Source organism: Bubalus kerabau, chromosome 1 (assembly GCF_029407905.1).
Source record: "Bubalus kerabau isolate K-KA32 ecotype Philippines breed swamp buffalo chromosome 1, PCC_UOA_SB_1v2, whole genome shotgun sequence".
NCBI classification, from domain to species: Eukaryota; Metazoa; Chordata; class Mammalia; order Artiodactyla; family Bovidae; genus Bubalus; species Bubalus kerabau.
The window spans coordinates 230,549,808-230,562,328 of record NC_073624.1 but is presented as its reverse complement, the minus strand read 5'-3'; the positions used below and the strand labels follow the sequence as shown (position 1 = coordinate 230,562,328).

The 12,521-nt window shown below is 48.0% G+C and overlaps 1 protein-coding gene and 1 long non-coding RNA gene across 3 annotated transcripts in view; one reads left to right on the top strand and one right to left on the bottom strand.

Moving 5' to 3' along the window:
• The window catches only part of TCOF1 (treacle ribosome biogenesis factor 1), a 38,208-nt gene extending 37,972 nt beyond the window's left edge, over window positions 1–236 (bottom strand). Inside the window, exon 1 of one of the 2 annotated variants that reach the window (XM_055558577.1) lies at window positions 64–236. In XM_055558577.1, coding sequence (XP_055414552.1) covers window positions 64–171 — 108 coding nt within the window. In that variant the 5' untranslated portion in view covers window positions 172–236. The remainder of the gene's footprint in view (window positions 1–63) is intronic. The other variant, XM_055558584.1, reaches the window with a different exon arrangement.
• A 2,520-nt stretch (window positions 237–2,756) lies between these two features.
• LOC129635539 (uncharacterized) lies at window positions 2,757–11,173 on the top strand. The gene is made up of 4 exons (XR_008706329.1): window positions 2,757–3,055; window positions 5,589–5,969; window positions 6,597–6,704; window positions 10,498–11,173. It is a non-coding gene; the product is annotated as an uncharacterized LOC129635539 (long non-coding RNA).
• The last annotated feature ends 1,348 nt before the right edge of the window (window positions 11,174–12,521 follow it).

The following is a 12,521-nucleotide window of genomic DNA, read 5'->3' as shown; positions in this document are numbered from 1 at the left end:
GGCGCGGGCCGCCTCTCCATAGATCTTGCACGCGGCCCTCAGACACGGCCCGCGCACGCTTACCTGGCCGCTCTGCTCCTTCACTTCCCGCGCCGCACGCACATAGCCCGCCTGCAGCAGATGCTGGTAGATCAGGGGAAGGAGCTCCCGCCGCTTCCTGGCCTCAGCCATGCCCGCGACCCCCGGCCTGTCCGTTCACCTGCACGCCCCCCTCAGTCCCCGCCCGCCACTTCCCTTGTGCCCTTAGACCTCGCGCCCCCCACTTCCGGCTCCTCCTCCGCCCGCCGCGCGGCACGCCGGGAAGCGTAGTCTTATCTCCAAAGGTGGCCGGCCCCGCCTCGGCGGGTGAAAAGGGAGGAGGCCTGGGAGGCATTGAGAACGCCTATTGGCGGGGAGGGCGGGAGTCGGATCCGGACACGCCCCCTGGGCCGCCTACGATTAGAACACCTCCCTCTTAAATCCTTCAGACTCGCTCCTTGAAGGCATTTGTCTTCCTCTTAGCTGTGTGAGACCGCTGCGATCGGGTTTTACTCATCTCTGAACATCCTATTCAGCTCTCTCTAGACTCGAACTTCCACTTACCCACTCATTTAATCATTTCACAAATCTTTTAGAACACATGAACCGATGCTATTTGTCATCGTTCATTCATTCATTGAATAGTTATTGAGCTCCATACCTTCGACAAGCCCTTAGGCTAGGACTGCGGGATATATAAGATGTGGCAGCTGCCCTCAAAGCTCGCAGGAAAGAGAGAGGCTGGTAATCATGGTAACCCACATGCCACAACTAAGACTTCTCATGCTATAACTAAATAGTCCACATGCCTCAATGAAGATTGAAGATCCTTCGTGCTACAACTAAGACCCAGCACAGCCAAAAAAGAAAAAAAGATTGCTATGACCAACTCATAGAGGATGGATTTGTGGAGAACAAAACTGGATGTGAGGGTGTTGTAGTTGTGGAGAGGAGATTGGCAGGGAGAGGGTGAGTTAGGCTGGGGAATATTTGAATCAGCTATTCTTTTTTTTCTTTTAACATATATTTAAAATTTTTATTTGGATGTTCATTTATTTATTTATTTGGGTCTCCTTATTTATTTGGTCTTCTGCACTAGGTCATCATTGCTACTCGCAGCCTTTCTTTAGTTGTAGTGCTTGGGCTTCTCATTGTGGCGATGGCTTCTCTTCTTGTGGATCATGGGCTCTAGGGCACTCTAGGACTTCAGTAGTTGTGGTATATGGGATCTAGAACATGGGCTCAGTAGCTGTTGGCACACGGGCTTAGTTGCTCCATGGCATGTGGGATCTTCCCAAAACAGGGATTGAATTCATGCCTCCTGCCTTGGCAGGCGGATTCTTAACCACTGGACCAATATGGAAGTCCTGAATCAGCTATTCTTAACTTCATGTGTTTATCGAGAAAATGAAGAGAGCAAGAAGCACCTAACGTTTGCTGTAGAAAATTCTGAAGGTGTACAGACACATAACGTTTTCCGCCCAATTTTAGGATACAGGGTAAGCACATACCTGACCATCCTAGGCTTAGGAACGATTCCTCCAGGAAGAAATAGGGAACAGGACCAGGTAACTGATGGAATATGGTAAGTGAGGAAGAGGGAGGAGACTAATCTACATTCAGCTATTTAGCAAATATTTATTGAACAACTACTGTTGGAAATAAAACTGTCTCTACCCCAATAGAGCTTATAGTCTAACCGGGAGACATAATCTAACAAATACATATAATTTGTTACATGTATATTGTTATTTAACAAAAACAAACACATACAAATACATTGTTACAAGTGGTGAATAAGTGTAGAGAAGAAAGGGATAGAGTTTTTTTCTTATGGAAGAGGAGTATTTAAAAGCTATGCTGGAGTCATTCTGCCCAGGTTCAAACTCCTGCTTTGTCTCTTATTAACTAGGTGACCTTCGCTAAGTTATATAACTTCTTGGTGCCTCAGTTTCTTCACTCATAAGATAGAGGTAATTACAATTTCTACCTGATAGGGTTGCCATGAGGAGTAAATTAGTTCTAAGCAGAAACGCACATAAAAATTCCAAGAATAGTACTGCGCTTGTGTGTCCATCAGCCATTACCATGAAACCGTCCGACAGGATGACAGGATCTGTCTCTGCTTGGGGGTCAGGGAAAGATTCCCTGAGGAAGTGATCTCTATGAGGACCTCTGAACTATGTGCAGGGGAGAGTGGGGTAGGGGGAAGACTCCTAGGCAGAAGAAAGGACCTGTGCAAAGGGCACGAGGTGGAAGGTACCACTGAGAGAAGAGGTGAGAAAACGCCTTCATGACAGGGCCCAGAGGGAGAGCAGGGGGACTGGGGAGTTTGGAAAGAGGGCAGAGGCAGATTCTATATCGAGGATCTTTCTCTTCATCCTCAGAGATTTAGGAAGCCACTGACAGTGTAGGTCCAAGAAGGACAGGACAACATTTGCATTTTAATGTGACCCCTGTAGGCAGAGAGTGGAATGGGGTGTGTGTGTGTGTGTGAGTAGCTGCAAGATGACAGGTTAGGGTTAGGAGGGCAGGCAGGCATCCAGGGAGAGTATCACAGGGGTGGTGCTGGTGGCAGTACAGGTGGAGGGCTGTGGAAGTTTCCAGGTATCAGGAAGTAAAATTATCATAGAGATGTGTGGGAATGGAGGGGATGGAGAGTGAGTGTCAGGATGACCTCTGAGGTTTTCATGAAAACAGGCAGTGGTTTTTCACTGACATGGGGAAAACCGAAGGTGAACTGGGAGGGGTTGCTGGGTGAGTGAGGATAAGAGGCTGTGGAGGGGGTCATGAAAAATGCAAGTTCCACTTTAGACGTGTTGAGCTTAAAAGACCTTTGGGACCCTGGAGGTAGATGTTGAATAGGCCTGGGTTTGGAAGCACACGAGGATGGGAAGTTGTCAAGAGACAGATGATCACATGGCTGTGGTTGAGAGAAGAGAAAAGTGCCCCAGGATGGAGCTGTGAGGCACACCCACAGATTGTGGCTGTGAAAATGAGGGTGTACCTGCAGAGGCTGCGAAGGAGGGCCCAAGAGGTGGGAGAAAACCCAGGAGAGTGGGCATAGGGAAGGAAGCCAAGGGAAGGAAGCTGAGAGTTTCTGGCAAGTGGGAAGAGTCAAGGGGCAATGCTCTGAGATGTCAGAAGGATGAGGATGGGACCAGCGACTTCAGTTATTGACAGACATGGGGACTGTTGGTGGTGATTTTAGGGAATACTGTTTGTGTAAAGTGATGGAGAGGGTCAGATGGCAGCGATCTGATGAGTGAAGGAGGGGTGAGGGAGGCAGTGGGTCTTTTGAGAAGTATTTGTGTGAAGGGGAGGAGAGAGACGTTGTGATGGGCTCCATGTGTGTATGTGTGTGTGTGTGTGTGTGTGTGTGTGTTAGGGGAGGGGAGGTATGTTAGAAGGTGGAAGAGACCTGAGTTTGTTTTCAGGCTGATGGCAGATCAAGGGGAGAGATTAATTAAGGGTGTGCGAAAGAGGGGAGGCAACCAGTGAGTGATGTTCACAAGCGTGTGCGAGGGGATGGGATCAGGCACGTAGGTGGAAGGGCTGGTCTTGGAAAGAAGGAGGGATGACTTCTCTAGAACCAAAAGAGGGAACAAAGAGAGGATGGGTGCAGATGTAGATGTAGGTTTGTAGTGGGATGTTAAGGGAGATTTCATCTTCGGCTTCTATTTTTTTCTGCAAAGTGGGAGGCAAGGTCTGCTGAGAGCTAGGGAGAGGTGGTGAGGCGTTTGGAGGAAGGAGGAGAGTGTGCCTTCAGAGGAGCAAACTTGCCCACAGAATTCCAAATGCCTCACAGTGTTGACAACCCCAGTGTGTCCTGTCCTGTTGGCAGGGGGATTTCCCCACTGAGGCTCACCTACCCACGTACAAGCAGGGGAAAGTCCTGGGTGAGGTTTATCCAGGCCCAGGGCTGTGCCGGACGGGTGGAGAAAAGGGCATAGGGGTCTAGAATGTTGGCAAAAGAGATGTCTAACCTTTGGGCCCTGGCATCTAGGCTGGGCAATGTGGAAAGTGAAGACAGATGCATCCATTTTCAGGGAGAGAGTGGAAGCCTTCATGGACTGGGCAGCCACAAGGTCAATTACCAGGAGCCTGAGCTCAGAGGGGATTGGCAACTCAAATTGATGACTATGCCCTGGCCCCTGACTGGGTGGCTGGTGGAGCTACTCACTGAGATGGCAAACAGGGTGATGAACATGTAAATCATTAGGAAGATCAAAGTTTTTTTTAACCCTTCCAAGAACCAGTTTCAGCCCCCTGGGGCATTATGGCCCCAGTTAAGAATGCCTGCCTTAGTAGAATGTAAACTCCTTGAAGGCAAATTGGTGGTTCTCTTGTTGGCTGCATTATTCCCACCCTTAATCCATAAATACTGGCCAGTGCAAGGGTGGTTACAGCCTGCCTCCTGAGGAAGAGAGGAGGGCAGAGCAGACAGGGCACATGTGAGTACAGACCTGGAAACAGAAATGTGGGAGGCTTCTAGAAGTCAGTGGAGAAGAAACTGAGTCTTCTGTCCTTGGATGACCTTGGGAGAAATGGAGAATTGGTATTAAATTAAACAAAAACCAAACCAAGACAGTCTAATACCTTTTGTCTGGCAACAGGTTGTTTGTTTTTGTTTTGTTCCTAATAAAATTCATTTTAGGCACTTATACTTTGTCCTTGGCTCCTGGGAGGCTGCCTCTTCTGTGGACAATTTCTTTATTTCCTTGATTTTCCAAATCATACCCTTCACTGAATTGCCTTGGGGGCCCAAGCATAAAATCAAAACATTAAACCGATAAAATATAACATGGCAACAATTAAGGCCGCAACAAACAAAACAGTGCATCAAAAAGAAAAAAAGAGAACAAATCAACACACACACAAAACTGGCCTCAGAGCATTTTCTTCCACTTAGAAAAAGATGTCTTTCTTAGTGTTAGGAGCCAGAAGCTTCCAGGCCACTCAACTGTGAGTGACTCTTGGGTAGGGTAAGCCGTGCGCCTTGGTTATCTTGACTTCTTGAGCAGGGCACTCAGGAAATGAGTGCAGGAATGAATGTTAATAGAAGGGAAGGAAGCTGAACAGGTAGGACTCTACTCCCTTATTTTCCCAGCAAAAGTGGCTCCTGAGTGGAGGTAGCTCAATATAAGGAAGGGGATCCTGGGCCAGGAGTCAGGAAACTCCTTTTTTTTGATCTGGCACTGCTGTGTGACCTTGGGCTAGTCTCTTGCCCTCTCTGATCTTCAAATTTTCTTTTCTTCTTTGGAGAAACTGGACTAAAACCAACACAAACACTCTCCAGAGAGGCTCCCTTTGCCCCCAGCACCCAAAGTTGGCCCCCTTATCCACTGTGACCATGGGTTCTTCCTGGGCCAAGTCACTTGGGCCAGCTGGTTTCCCACAGCTTTCTTCTCTCTTCTAGGATGACAGTTTCTCTGTTTCTTTTTTCCTTCAGTCTCATGGGAGTTTTTAAAGGTTATAAAAGATTGAAAAGTTATTACTGAAGTAACAAGTCAAACAGTTTATAGATATATAAAGACTGAGTTAATCTTCTCTCTTTCATTCATTCCCAGCCCACTTCCTCCCATCTAAGTACTGACCAGGCCTGACCCTGCTTAACTTCTGAGATCAGACACGATCAGGCACCTTTTGGGTGGTATGGCCATAGACCCATCCCATTTCCTGACACCCAAGTGAGGCCCTGTGGGGCTCCCAGGTACAAAGTCCCTTTTGTCTCCTGTTTCTTATAGACAAGACTCCAGCTTCCATGACTTTCCCTGAGTTCCAAAGGGCAGATTTGAATGGCTGCCAATTAAGAGAGGCGCGGCAAAGTGAAAGGGACCAGAGAATCTCATCAAGATTGGAGGCCACCTGAGATCCGATTAAGCCCTACTCACACGTCAGAGACTTCACCTTTGAACCATTGGTATATCACCTTCATCACACCCTCCCAGGTTGGGGACTTCCCTGGCCATCCAGTGGTTAAAACTCTGTGCTTCAAATGCAGGGGGTGTGAATTTGAGCCCTGGTCCGGGAACTACACATGCTGGATTGCATGGCCAAAAAAAAAAAAAAAAAAAAAAATCCTCCTGGGTTGGGACACATAGTCTTTCAAGGCAGAAATCCGTGTGTCTCCTTTTGCTTGGCAAAGCAATAAAGCTGTCCTTTTCTGCTTCACCCAGAGCTGTCTCTGAGATTTGATTCAGCACCAGTGTACAGAGAGGCTGAGCTTTGAGTAATATTCCCTATACTCAGCCCACTTCAACAGCTCAGGGGCCTGGCCTCATATACTTCCTTGCAGACAGACACAGGCATCCTTGGCAAGGTTTCAGTTCTCTAGTCCACTCTCTCTTTTTTGTTTTACACAAGGGGGTCATGCTAAACACAAAAGTCCACAACTTGCTTTTTCAGTTAATAACATATCAGAGCTGTTTCTCCAGACGTTTGGCTCTGCCACAGACTTTTGAGTAATCGTAGCAGCTCACATTTGTAGAGTGGGTACCATAAGACTATGGGATGCACCATAGGAAGCATAGAGCTAGTTATCAGCCCTGTTTTTGTTGTTGTTTTATTCACTGCAGAGCATGAAGGATCTTAGTTCCCTGACCAAGGAACGAACTGATACCCCTGCAGTGGAAGTGTGGAGTCCTAACCACTAGACCACCAATGAAGTCCCTAACAGCTCTCAGGTAAGAAAACTGAGGTTCAGTGAGGTCAAGGCCTCAGCCACACAGCCAGGGAGTGGCACGCCTTGGACAGGCTCTGGCTGCCAGAGTGCCCTAGCCAGCCCCCGGTGGGGCAATTGACAGAGGCAGGAGACAGCATGATATAGTTTAGTGCCTTCTAGTTGTTTGGCTAAGACAACGGTGCCACTCAAAACAGCCTAGTAAATACATCTGTACAGACTGGAGCTTCAGTTTTTGTAGGATGGAATCAAAAGTGGGCCAGAGGAGATGCATGGGTTTATTTTAATAGCTAAAGCCAGATTAACTGCCCAAAGGCTTGTAACAAACCACAGTCTCATCGGCATAATTTCTTCTTTATGTGATTTTCTTTCTCAGAGCTGCAAGTGTCCTTGGAGAGCAAGGAACCCAATTGTCTCTTCTTGCCCATAAGGGTACAAGCCCAGTGGTAGGGACTGACGTGGAGGGGTCCCCAGGGGGAAAGGGGCAGAGGTAGGCCCCATCCCTCTTGGCTTGGACCACTGCTACACTGTTCTTCCCTCCAGGCAGTCTCTGCCCTCATGCTCTTCTCCCCTGTCACTCTCTTCTTGCCTGTCCTTTTATTTATCCTTTAAAGCAATATTTATTTATTTGGCTGCGCCAGGGATCTTAGGTATGGCATGGGGGACCTAGTTCCCTGACCTGGAATTGAACCCAGGCCCCTTGCATCGGGAGCACAGACTCTTGGCCACCAGACCACCAGGGAAGTCCCTCTTCTTTGTTTGCTCTTCACACCACATTTGGCATGACACTACTCCTCTGCTTACCAAACCTCCCCCAGATGAACCACTGACCATGGGATCCTATCACAGTTTTCTAATAGACATTCAAGCTCATCCCAGTCCGTTCATCCTTCAAAGCCAAAGGCAAGTGCCACCTCCTCAGTGATGCCCTCCCAGACTATCCCAGCTTCTCATCTCAGCATCATTAAATGCAGCTAGGCCTGCTCTCCAGGTGGCTCCATCCAGGTGGAGCCACATTACAGAAGGACCGGCCAGGAGGGGGCAGTGCACAACCAAAGGAAGGTCTCTCCAGAGGTCAAGGTCACCAGGGTGCCTGGAGCCTGCGCCACCCCCCCACTGTGGTGTGTACCACTTAGTCTCTCCAGTGTGTATGCCTGTAGGAATATGAGGTTCCACCCAGTGGTGTGAACAGTGGCAAATGCCACCTCCCCCTGCGTCTCCCTGCATCTCTGTAAAACAACAGGGATGGACTGGTTTGATGTTTCTGAAAAGTGGAGAGAAATAAATGGACATTTAAAAATGGAAATCATTATGCATTTATTTTAAAGTGTATTAGACCAAAAAAATTACTAGCACATCAAACCTGTTATTTCTCAGATATTATTGCTTAGAGTGGGGCTAAAGTAGGCATTCAAGTAAAAAAAAAAAAAAAAAAAAAACAAAACAAAAAACAGTGAGTCAATGCAAAAGAAAGTATCAATTAAGTAATAGTACAGGTAGTAAGATGACGGTGAATGGCTACAATTGGGAAAACACTGGTCTGCCTCTGATGTTCTAGAATTCTGTGACTTGCAGGGACTCCTGTCCTCGCTGGGGTGGAGGCAGGGAAGAAAGGAAGGAGCTGCTCTAGGAGCTGGGGTGCTGTGTCTTGGAGTGGAGGGGCAGGAATTCGGCAGATGGGCTGTGTCCCCACCACCAGCCCTTCCTTTCCCCGTTGAGGGTAGGGTTCTTGCCCTCCTCCCCGCCTTCTTTCTCAGCTTCCCTGCAGTTACTAAGGAGTGGGAGGCTGCGAGGGGCTGTGTTCTGAGAGCTCATCTGCTCCCTCATTCTCACCCAGCACCCTGTTTGGCATAAACTATTCAGGGTGATGATTAACAAGGATGCAGGAAGGCACTGGGGATGGGGAGAAAAAGCGAGGTGGTGTGGTTAGCGTTTGCTCACAGACGTGGATGTCCAACCTGGAATGACCATCTAAGGATTCCCAGACTTGCCCAGGCATCATCATCACTGGAAAATTCTTTAGAAAGACGATTCTAGGGCCCCACCTTAGGCAATTCTGATTCTGGGGCCCCAGCATCTGTGTGTTACAAAGCTCCCCAGTCCCTGCTGAAGCTCCTAGGTTTGCTTCTCCCTCAGTGTACCCGGGGAGACACCAAAGCTCAGGAAAGTTGTGTCACTTACCCAGAGTCACACAGCAACTCAGCAACAGATGTCCTGATGACTCCCAGCTCATTTCTCCCACTGAGTATCCCTTACTGAGTCTGGTCCACAGTCTGCAAAGAGAACGCCACTGGCAAACATAATTTTTTTGAGCATCCTTTGCCTCTGGGCTTCTTAAGGATTTTCCACAGAAAAGAACATGCTGTGTGAGCAGCCATCTGCTGAGAGGGCTGGAAGGGTTGTTGAGGGGTGGAATAGGGTGGCAATGGAAGGAGTGGCTGGGAGATGCGGGTTTCTCTCTGCAGTTGCCAGCCTACACAATTAGCCTGCTGAGGGCAGGAGCCAATTCGGATGACGCCATCAATAGTTGGGTTTTCACATGGGATCCTGAAGGAGCAGAATTAGGATCAGTGACTAGGATACATTTCAGATGGGATTTTCTAACAGTAATTAGTGACCTGGGAGATGGTTGACCCTGGAGCAACTTCCAGCTCCCTGCTTTTCCTTATTATAAAACATTTAACATGAAGAAATACAGGGCCAAATACATACCATGTTCCCAGGGACCTAGATTGTAAAGCATGACATCACAAATAAACCGGGGCTTCCCAGCCCATTTCCCCACCTCCACCCACCGCCCCACCCTGGAGGGTCACCACTGCATTCCCTGAGGTTGCTGTGAATCACTCCTGTACATGTTTTCATATTTATGCTGTGTATGTATGTATTCATAAAACACATAAAGTTTTGCTTTGCAGATTTTTCAAGTTTTCATAAATGATATAATATTGTACGTTGCCTTCTGCAACGTGTTTTCGTTCAACATTTTGTTTGAAATTTATCCACGTTAATGTGCAGAGCTCTGCAGAGTACATTATCAGTGTTCTAATCCTTTTCACTCTAGGTACTACACTTTATTAATCTTTTCTTCGGTTGATGGGCATTTGTTTCCAGTTTTGCACCGTACAAACCACACGGCTATGGACATCCTAGAATCTGAAAGTCTGGCTAGTTTCTTCCATACCCCATCTAGGCTTAAGCTGCAATCATCAGACTTTGGAATTTATGTCAGTCTGAGAGGGCCCAAATGCCTCTCCTTTATATTTTTTAATTTGTATGTCTCTGATCATTGGAGCTGAAAGATTTTCATCGTTTTATGGGTCTTCTGGATTTCCTCTCCTGTGAATTGCCTTTGTATCCCGGACTGAATTTCCTTGGGTTGTTGGTGTTGTTCTTATTGATCTGTGACGGCTCTAAACCTGGGTCGGCTGTTACTATCTTATGCCAGTCAGTGGCTTGTCTTTTCGCTTTATTTATGGAGTCCTGATGCACGAGGGTTTTACATTTTAATATAACCAGCAGCATCAGCCTCTTCCTCTGTGGTCTGGGCTTCTGTGGGCTGTAGAAGCTGAGCCTGTTTCTCCAGTGTAGCATCCCCTCGGGAGGCCTTGTGGTGGAGTGAGAGGTAGGTGGCTTTTCCAGCTGGGCCGACCTGGGCTGAATTCAGCCTGAGAGGTTTATGGGCTAGGTGAACTTGGGAGGAAGTTACTTTACCTCTGGGTTCCAGCTTCTTCACTTTTAAAATTGGGATGAAGGGGAATTCAATCCTAAAGAAAATCAACCCTGAATATTCATAGGACTGATGCTGAAGCTGAAGCTCCAATACTCTGGCCACCTGAAGTGAAGAGCCTACTCATTGGAAAGGATCCTGATGCTGGGAAAGATTGAAGGCAAGAGAAGGGAGTGACAGAGGATGAGATGGTTGGATGACATCGCCGACTCAATGGGCATGAGTTTGAGCAAACTCTGGGAGATAGCGAAGGACAGGGAAGCCTGGCGTGCTGCAGTCCACGGGCTTGCAAAGAGTTGAATAATTTAGTGACTGAACAACAACAACTAGTGGTTAGGACTTGGTACTTTCACTGCCGTGCGCGGGGTTCAATCCCTGGTTGGGGAACTGAGATCCTGCAAGACTCACAGGGCAGCCAAAAACAAACAAACAAACAAACAAACTAGGGCTGAGGACAGTCTCCAGTTCTCTGGGAGGTGGTGGGGAGGAGGGCAGTGGCATGAAGTACTGAGGCCCCCAAGGAGGACTCACTGAGAAAAGTCTCTGGAGAAGTTAACCCCTGAGACCCATCCAGTGTGTCTTCCCCTGCCTTGTCTGGCCCAAAGGGATCAACACAGTCTCCTCCAATCTAAGTACTGGTACATCTCAGGGTGGGGCTGCACCTTTGGAGGAACTGGAACATGGGAATCCAGGTCTGCCACCCCTGGGTCCTGGGCCATGCTCAGCAGCTCTGGAGGCAGGGACATGAGTGAGTGGCATTCCTGGTTCTGGCAGGAGAGGAGGGAGCACGCACACCACAGCGGCCGAAAGCGGCCCATTCAGCGTGACAGCAGACGTGGGAGAGCATCTGATGGTTCCAAGGGAAATATTTGTTGGGGAAAGAAAGGGGCACACAGGCCGGGTGACTTTCACTCACATGTGACCACATGACGCCCACACAAACGGGTCTCTTGAGGCCACAGCAGACAGGTTACCCCTGTTACCTCCATCCTGGGTACAGTACCCCGTGGGGGTGGGATCAAGCTGGGAGTGGGTGGGCAGAGCCCTCTCAGGTCAGCAGCCTCTTGGATGAGGCCACAGAGCTGTAGTCAACAAGGCCAGAAGATGCCTATTTATTCATCCTACTTACTGACCCCGAAGCACTGCCACTGACACCATGACCACCATGGACGGAGGTTTCAGCCTGCTCAGATGACCAGAGCGCTGGGTGGCAGTCAGAAACACTTTTTACATTGAAACTGATTTCTGGAGTAGGCAGTACATACTCATGCAAAATTGTAAAGATACAAAAAGGATGCAGAGAAAAGTAAGTCTCCCAGCTTCCCACCCCTCCCTTAGATTCCTAGGAGGAAGCAACATTACTGCTGAGTATATCCATATATGTATTTACATGACATTGATAGTGGCACATTATACACACAGTGGTAAACCTTCTTTTTGTTTTCCTACCTTATCTTGTCTCTCCAAAATTCAGGACCTGGAATATAACAGGCAGGAGTGAATGTTCTAAGAATGGTGGATTAGTGAATGGGGGGTGGTGGATGAGTGAATGACATCCATCCAGGTTTAGGCCTCTTGTACTCGGTATCTTGAGACATATCCCTAACCTTGGGAGGTTGCCTCTTCCCTTGGCATGTTGCTGCAGGTGGATAAATTCAGGCCTCCTTGACCCTGGCACAGAGCCATAGTGGGGGAACTAAATGAACAAGGCTGCTGAACAGCTTAATTGTCATTTCCACCAGCGGATGGTTACCAGGGAGACTCAAAGAATGCTAGAACTGGGAGGGGTTTTTCAGAGACATGGAGGCAGCCTGACAAAAATCTCAGAATTGGGGTGGGTCATTCCACCAGTTCTGTACGACTTTTTAAATGTTCATTCCAGTGATAATCCAAAAGAATTAAAAATTATGTTTTTGAACCATCTGATTGTCTGTCCAGTCATGTTGCATGGCCATGTGACTATACCCGTGTTGGTGTTTGTGTTTATGATCATATGAGCACTGGGAGAATCAAGGATTTCACAGCCCACTGAATAAAACAAGGATTTCATGTAGATCAAACTGAGCAGGTTCTTATATTCTGTGTCTGCAG